Source organism: Arachis duranensis, chromosome 6 (genome assembly GCF_000817695.3).
Source record: "Arachis duranensis cultivar V14167 chromosome 6, aradu.V14167.gnm2.J7QH, whole genome shotgun sequence".
NCBI lineage: Eukaryota > Viridiplantae > Streptophyta > Magnoliopsida > Fabales > Fabaceae > Arachis > Arachis duranensis.
In genome coordinates this window covers 110419862-110428861 of record NC_029777.3, presented here as the reverse complement: position 1 = coordinate 110428861, position 9000 = coordinate 110419862, and the positions used below count along the sequence as shown (strand labels likewise).

The following is a 9000-nucleotide window of genomic DNA, read 5'->3' as shown; positions in this document are numbered from 1 at the left end:
TTTCATCATCTTGCACGTACTCTCTCCCTGTCTCTCGTTTTTTTTTTAAAAAAAATAAATAAATATCAGTGAATTAATTGGCAAAGTTAAGAAAATGGAATTAAGATTTAATTTTTATGCAATGTGCTTGTTGTAAGTTTGATAGAAGGATTTAATCAGATGTTATTATTTTCTTAGGAAATAATTAATTTTTATCTACGATGAAAAATATGATAAAATACCTTTTTTTAATACAATAATACATAATTGAATATATTAAAAAAGTTATATTGAAAATATATACAAAATAGATTCTATTAATTTATTTATTTATTTATTTATTTATTAAACTCTAATGATAGTGAGTTACTTATATTAATACAATTAGGTATTGTTTAATTTATTTTATGTTGATAGTACATTATTTGAAAAAATAATTTATAGCTACACTCACCTAAATTGTATCAACCGAAAAAGATTTCTTCTTCTTATTTAATTGTGTAGCCTCACATTAATAAAATATTTCATTACTTAAATTATTTTTCAAAATACCGCATATAGATGTGATAAGGATATTGGTGTATTAATTTAAAATAAAATTTGTTACATTAATAATTATTAATTTAATATATACTATATTCCATTAAAATTAATTTCTCCACTTAAAATAATATACCGAAATAAACCGAATTTCTTCCTTTTCCATGAAATCGTTGAGGATTGGAATCCGATGACAAAACGAACGGCTGTGATTAACCGGAGGCACGATAGTGTGACGAAGTGGACCCCAAATAATTTGAGGGATTTGACGCGTGGACATCACATGTGGGGTGCTCCTCTCTGATAACCTAATTATTAGTGACTATGGACCCCATTGCAGGTCACTACACAGTACTCAGTAATCATTCAAACCAGAATGATCCATATGTCTAATGATGCTTTTTCATTTCATTTCTTTAAAATTTTTTCAATAGTTATGTAAGGAAGAAATTTTTAGGAAAAAAAAATTGTATTAGATATATATCAATTCATCAACATTAAGATGTGGTTTACAGGATTAAGGAGAGTTTATAAGTGCAAATCACCTACTAAAATTGACTTCAAAATGATATGGAATGTGTTTTGACTTTTGACTAAATGAGTTTTTACTACTTGTAATAAATCGCGTTGGCTAATTGCTAATTGAATATAAACTGCGAAAAAGTCAGTTAAAAACTGTAAACATGTTATGAAAAAAATAGTTAATCAATAATATTATTGAACAATGTAAATAATAGGATTAAAAGAGTAAATTAATTTTAAATTTAATTAATAATATTAAATGAGGGTGTAGTGACTTTTAGTTAGAATAGACCAATTTTAAAATGTTATTCATATTGTTCAAATAAATTATTAGTTACTTACCATTGTCCTATAAAAAAACATGCTGAAAAGGAATCGTTTGATCAATTAAAAAGTACTTAAAATTTTAAAAAATAATTTTAAATAAAATAAAATATATTAATGGATTGTAAAATTATGTCCAAACAACATACTCATAACTATGTCCATATAACATAAATCTATAAGTTGGTATTGATATTAAGATTGATTTATCAGTTGTTAGTAGTGCATTAAATGAAGTTAGAAAAGATTACGTGTTATTGAAATTAAATGTTCGTATGATTGGATTGGGAAAAAAAAAAGTTCACTCGAAATTTAGTGTCCATTTACCCGCCAAATTATTGCTGCTGCGTCCTTTACCATTGCGAATGCCGAAAAGCATTTTCTTTTTGGCTTGTCTTTTTTGAGTGGCATTTCTCGCTTTTTCTTTTTCTCCCAATCTCTTTAATGGTCAAAGATGGAAAATTCTCTTTAGTGGGTCAAAGTTTGAAGCTGAAAAGATTAGTGTACATTACATGAAGTTAAATTCAGATTAATCTAATTAAGTAACAATTTGTGAAAGTCTAGTACGTGTTTTACAGGCATAGAAACAAAATTCTTACACTTCCATTATAATGCGTACTCTGTCCACGAAATTTGTCAGCGAAGTGGACCAACAAGTTCACAAAAAAGAATTTAATTTAATGAATGCTTCAAAAGTTAGGGCAGATGAACTATAACTATAACAATTTGTCAATTAAATTCTTTAAAAATATATATATATTGAGAATTGTCTGAATTCAAAAGAGAAAAGGCCAATATAATTTGTCATAAAATCTAAACAAGAATATTTTGAAGTGTACATTTAAAGTACTTAGACATATTGGACAAGGCATTGAAAAGAACGGGAAAGTGGCATGGGAATCGCTTTCGGTGATTTTTTATCATTATTATCATTATTTAATTTAATTATATATAACAAATACTAAAATATTTTGCACTAGGCACGAGCCAAACAAGTCACAATTAGTTTGGCAACCAAATCATAATATTGGTGAGGAACAACAGCAACTATACAAAAAGAGGATATACGAACTTTCTCTATATGAATCTGCTAAGAACCCAAAACGATATCAAATTTTGCAACAAAATGTCTTATTAGTTGTTACATTATTTAGCAACCTTTCCCCTGCTAAAGACTAAAGCCACTCCCTCAAAGTAGAAGCAAAGCTTCGATATAGCTTTTGTTTCCTCCCCAGCCACATAAGAATGAAAAAGAATACAAAAAGGGACAAAACAAAAATAGGGTGTTGGACGAGAGATAAAAATATTCAAACAAGCTCCGAAAAAAGTTTTCTTAAAAAGAAAAATTCAATCAACATTACTCCGGTTAAAAAACTCGTCTGCTTTTCAGTAGTCTCGAGTTCAAATAAGGGGATAGAAAACATGTAGTAGGAGCAGCAGTCATAATTCCTCTAATCGGATAAGTTGAAACCCTAAATAATATTCAGTCAACATAACATGCAGCAAAAAAGCAGCACCAGAAATAGACGATACAAATTCAGGCATGAACAAAAATTTGATCATATTTCACTTGTACAATAATCATCTATCTATTGAACACCATAATGCACAAAACTCCGGCCTACCGCATAACCTTATACCACCCCACGAGGAGAGAAGAAAAAATTAAACATGTGGTCGCTTGGTTAGCACCTTACTGCAAAGAAGTATAGTATCTATTATCTATCTATCTTTTGACAAAATATCTAGAATCTTGGAAGTGAAGGGGTTCGTTCCCCCAAGAAACCCAACCAGCTGTCAGTTCCCTAGCAAACAGTTCTATGCATCGAGGAGGTCGGAGCCCAGGAACATAATCCAATAACAAATCTGTTCATATTATAAAGAAAAGAAAAAATGAACTAGCATTCAAATCATACAAGGTTCTCAGCACAAATTAGCAACCACATAAAAGTAAAACATCCGCACATTAATCAGACAAGAAGAATACCTGCAATTGGGGGCTTTCTTGAGTAATCACCGGGAATGGTCATAATCACATGATGATCCTTCACAGGTTTAAATTTTGAATGCTTAGAAGAATTGTTCACCTATCAAGGATGAAAGAATGGAAATGAGAGATGAGAGATATATAAAAATAAGGGGAAAAAGTTTATGGTGGCTAGAGGGCCTATAAAGTAATAATTTGAAGAGTTTACCTTCCCAGCGATGTATCCCAGAATAAGGCATTCATATGGCCTATGATGGAAGAGATCAATATCACCAATCAAGGATCCATTTGCTTTCACCTGCTATAGACAAGAAGTACAGATGTATGTTGAGAATCATGATAGTAAAAGAAGAAAGAGTTGCAAAGAAATAGAAAAATAGTTTACTGAATGGTGAAAAGTGCTGGATATACATGCGTACCCTATATATGGTTGTAAATGCAACCAACCAGTAACTAATATTCAAGATATCTAACAGTAAAATATCTCTAATAATGTAGCGGAGTTTGGAATAGCATCACACACTTTAAGGGCAAACAGTACGAAGAACTCAGATATCACCTTTAGCCAATAAAAAGTAGCAGCATAGCCAACTCCCCATGCAGGAAAAAGCTCATTCTCTGCAAAACTGCGAAGCTTCTCTCTGTTGGTCACCCATAAGGCTACAAGTGCACCATCAGTGTGAGTAAGTTGCTTAATAGGAACGGATAAAAAGTATCTGTTGGGCAGGGTTGGGTACCTGCATTGTGTAAGAAATAGATCAGAATTTATGAAGAAAAAAAAAACATTTGATGGTATTCTCCTCTTAATATGGGTTAGAGAATATGTAGCTGAACAGTCAATCTAAGAGAAGCATGGCATATCATAAAGGCGATTGAACACCAAAATTATATGGCATACAAATCTCTTCTTTTAGAAGATGGCACATGATATCTGAGCAAACAATAGTGCTGCTTAAATACCTTGATTTCTGGGAGGCACTAGCATTTTCCCATGGTGGATCTACTACTATAAGGTTGAAACCAGAGTCAGCATTAGCTGCAAGAATTAATTAAAAGGGAAGCTGAATTAAATATGAAACATAATATGAGATCCTTTTGTGAGCACCTAAACACAAACAAGTTGTCTTTAGAAATGCTACATGAAAAATTAACTGGTTTTCTGTTGATAAGATCATACAGATCTAAACATAATTCAATAAAGACAAGATAACTCCATTCACATGTCATGAAACTGTTGATGTGAATTATTTAAGGTCATAAGAAATATACCAAGTATTATCAACAAGTAAAACAGATCATTTCTTTCCATGATGGCAATTGTGGCATAAACATGCCAATGAACAATGGGAGAGTTATTGAATGTGAGCAGGAACCAAGGTCCAAGCATATAAGTCAACAAGAAATTGAAATTTATGTAACCAACCATTACCAGGAATTAGATTGCGAATCTGTCCCAGATCAGACTTCCACATGATGAAAACAAATACATATAAACACATGTAAGATACCATCCATCAAATCTCGGTTTAAAATTTCAGCTACCAAGAAATCTAGAAAAACTTTCCATAACAAAAGGACAAATAACCAAAACAATACGAAATGCAAAAGCCAAGAAAATTTGATTATTATTGTATGGAGGAAAAGATACCATGTAAAAACAACTCTGTCGAGGCACTATATAATGATTGTTCAAAATTTCAGCTACAACATCATCCTCGGTGTCGTTAGTGACCAAATTATTGAATGCAGGAAGCACCCTCTGCTCACAGCATTGCACATTTGCGAAGTCATCTGACGAAAATTATATTCAGAGTAAATTATCATTCCACCAGCTAATAGTGTCCAACATTTAACCTACAAACTAAATCTAATAAGCAACTGCACAAATTCATGTATCTAAACCTCGACTACAACCTTAGGCAATTAATAACTTAATTGAAATCCTACCAACATGAAATAGCTAAGACTATGTATCATTCTTTCATGGTAATAGAATATGATGAAATGTTATGGAGCTAAATAGAATATGACCAATGTGGAATTCCATTGTATATCAAACAAATGAATGGGGAAAGGTTTCAGTTTCATTGTCTATAAATACAATATAGAGATAGAATCGTAACGCTTTTAAGTTGTTTGTTTTCAATACATTTCCCTCCATTATGCTCCCTCTTTGAGCAGCCACAAGAATCATTTCTCAAGGTTCTCAATACATCCAACATTTCGGTACATTGTAGCAAACTCTCATGTGCCTTCAACAACAAAGGCCTTGCTTCCTGCACAATATAACAACAACAACAACAATAAACACATTTATTTAACAAATTACAATACAGTTGTAAATGAGTTGAACCGAACAAGAGCTATCAGATTCCAAGCTTGGCATAGCTTAGGGTCAACTCTCACTAGCATTGTGCTCAGCTCATTAACAATCGAGCCTAATTTTGAAGCTCAAATCCTTGGCTCATGAACTCGCCTTATGAAGGATTAGTATCCTTCCCTCTAAGATGCTAACAAACTCGAACTAACTCGACTCACGATACTAACACTGAAATACAGCTTAAAATTTTATGACATCGAAGAATTGTTCCTTCATAATATAAAATATCCGTCAAATTAAGAACGTAATTTAAAATAAATCATTTAAATAAATAATAAATAGAATACCTGGTGACGGCGATTGGCGATTTGTTCTCTGGCGTTCAACGGTGGAGGTTCCTTCTTCTTGTTCCGTTTCCGTTTCCGTTTTGGTTGTTGTTCCGAGGTAGTTACGGTGGTGGAGAGAGGTTCGTTACGCGGGGATTCGAAGAAACGAGGATAGTAGGTGGAAGGAGAGACATTGAATCTGTTATAGGAATGGTTAAGAACGCGAACGGGGTCCAGGAAAACGGCGTTTGAATCGTCATTGAAGAAGTATATGCCAGATTCGTTAAACGACGCCGGTTTCTGTGACTCCGCCATACTTAGTAGTCAGCTCTCGCTAGCTAACTTGCAAAACGGTTACAGTGCGTGAGTGTGTGTGTGCGTCTGTGTGTGTGTGAGAGAGAGAGAGAGAGAGAGGAAAGTGCACTGAGCTTTTGAAATTGGGCCATGTGCATTGTGCAACCTTGTTAATGGGCTTTTTGGGTAGAATCAATAGCCCAAAAAAAACACATTGACTGAAAATAAGAAGATAATTGGTATATGGGTATCATTGATATTATACACTATAATGTAATAAAAACTTACTTTTCATAACATTTTAAAATAGTAAATCATTAAAAAAGATAATTTTATTAATGTGATAATATATAATTAAAGAAATAAATATTGTCATTCCTATTTAATAATATTATTTTTTTATAAATTTATGCAAATATACAATGTAAAAAATTAATGTAATAAATTTATGCGTATAGTAGTATTATTAAAAATAAGAGTGGTATATCATTTTTCTATAATTAAATAATTATATAAAAATGTTTACAATAACAATATAATCAAATTAATTCAAATTTGACTAGGTCTAAGGTATTGAATCTAATTTTTCACATATCAAAATTCCAATATATAATCCTACAAATTTTGAGTTACATTTTGAACTTTTTTATTGAGCAACTCTTATCACTCTCTTTTACATGGAATTATGTTTCATCCAATAATGATTTTCTTTAAAAAAGAAAAATAAACAGCTTCATGAATGAGAAATACCAAACTCTATCCATGTCCCTAATTTTTTTTTCCTTTTACTTTATAGAATTTACCGGTTAAACGGTTAAGAATAGAGAATCTACTTTCGTTTTCAGTTAGCAACTAACAAAAATAAATAAATGAAAAATAAAAAAATATATTCTTTTAAATTTAAGAAAGTATAGGGAGCCAATGGTCTAAGCGTACAATGGAGGTTTAGGAAGTATTAGAAATATGACCATTAGTGTTACATTGTCTTGTCAAGTTACGCTTTTGGGATGAGTGGGTTCATGATATGGTATTAGAGTTCTAGATCCAAAAGGTCAAAGGTTTGATCCTTGGTAAACTCCAAAATCAACTTAAATTTTTGGGATGAGTGATATTATGACATGAGATATTTATTATCCCTGGTATCGGATGATTATTCTGGATAGTATGAGTGATGTTCATTTTATTCATAAACTAAAGATTTAACCCATTATACACATTGTATGCTTAGGCCATTTACTCCCTAGCACTACCCTTTAAATTTTAATGTTGCAAGGAAATTGAGAGATTGAAATGAGGCTAAGAAGGGAACAAAGAAGTTGTTGAAATTTGGGGCCCAGTTTTATTTGTCCATTTCTGCCATAACTTGCTTGGAAGGTCTCCAATGCTCCCAATCCCAAGTATCTTTAATTTCCCAATGTCTCTCTCATTACATATGATATGTTATTCAATTATTTGGTTTAATTAATATATTTTTGTATCTATTTAGATTAATTAATATTCACACTGCATGTTTGTTTCTTTTGCTATTAATCTTCAGTACTAATATTCATAATTCATATACAGGGTACGGTCCTTCACAATCACTTATAATTAGTAGTTAAGTTTCTTTATTAGTAAGATCTTTCATGGTTAAGTTTTGTATTTCTTGTTAAGGAAAGAAAAATACTATTACTTTTATTTTCAGTTTAATTTCTATGGAGATGATTTAATATGTACCTTTTAGATATCTATAATAAACATTTTTAAAAAAGAAAGAAAAATAAATAAAAGTAATGTCTTGTATAACTTTATGTTAAATCAAGGTTTATTGATTTTTTTAATCTTATTTTCATCATGTGCCCAACTAGTCCTTATTTATTTAGGTTTTCTTTTTTATTGTTTCCTTTGTTAATTGTTAATTAATCAATCTATGCATATATAAAAAAAAAAGACCATATATGACAAATTGACAATAGTATAAGATTATTATAGCTTAGCCTTCAGAGTTCACACTATGTTCCGTACATATTTTTTAATTACTGAAAAAAAAAAGAATTGAGGTCAGGGAACATTGACTTATTATGTAAAATAACCTATTTCTTATATATGTGTTAAATTTATATAATATGACTATGAAGTTATTGAATAATATAAAATATAATTTTTTTGTTAGTTTTTATTTCACAATAATCTATCTTTTTTATTAACAGTATTAATAATTATGTCAACAAAGCGAATCATATGAGATTTAATTTGGATGTGAGATTGTGAGGCGTTTTCATTGAAGTTATCTAAAACAACAATGCTTGGAACAACTCTATATAAGTTAAGAATTAGCTATATGGTAAACTAGAAGCACCGGTGACTTTAATCGGATGTTGCTACTGATAGGCACATGGATGTTTTTTTTTCTTGTAAATTGGATGGTTTTGGATATGATTTCTATGTTTCATGTGTTACGCATTAATAAAACATAATTAATTATATGGAACCAACTAATGAATGATTAAAGCATCTGTTTCGTGATTCTCTCCTATCACTAGCGTATCTTCCCTCATGTTTTGAACGTGGTCAACAATAATTTAAAAAACAAATTAAATTATAAATTAATAAAACTAATTATAATTAATTATGTTGTTCCATTCTTAGCTGAGTATTAGTTGGTTCATATATTTTTCCTATCTAAAAACATAATCATGTGGTGAGCTTATTGATAGTATTAAATTCTT

At 30.7% G+C, this 9000-nt stretch overlaps 1 protein-coding gene across 1 annotated transcript; it reads right to left on the bottom strand.

Moving 5' to 3' along the window:
• Window positions 1–2706: 2706 nt before the first annotated feature.
• On the bottom strand, window positions 2707–6374 carry LOC107495917 (methyltransferase-like protein 2). The gene is made up of 9 exons (XM_052263167.1): window positions 6020–6374; window positions 5502–5628; window positions 5001–5149; window positions 4782–4815; window positions 4313–4388; window positions 3912–4089; window positions 3561–3650; window positions 3353–3452; window positions 2707–3231 (listed from the first exon to the last, which is right to left on the bottom strand). Exons 1-9 carry the CDS (start codon window positions 6311–6313, stop codon window positions 3092–3094), a joined length of 1188 nt encoding a protein of 395 aa, XP_052119127.1. The 5' UTR covers window positions 6314–6374; the 3' UTR covers window positions 2707–3091.
• Between the last annotated feature and the right edge of the window lie 2626 nt (window positions 6375–9000).

What these genes read in the sequence shown, in the direction of transcription:
- LOC107495917 (XM_052263167.1), bottom strand. Translation starts at nt 6,313, where the DNA reads ATGGCGGAGTCACAGAAACCGGCGTCGTTTAACGAATCTGGCATATAC. An exon ending in TCGCCAATCGCCGTCACCAG is followed by an intron (nt 5,629 to 6,019) that starts GTATTCTATTTA and finishes TATATTGTGCAG; the next exon opens with GAAGCAAGGCCTTTGTTGTT. An exon ending in AAGAAAGCCCCCAATTGCAG is followed by an intron (nt 3,232 to 3,352) that starts GTATTCTTCTTG and finishes TAATATGAACAG; the next exon opens with ATTTGTTATTGGATTATGTT.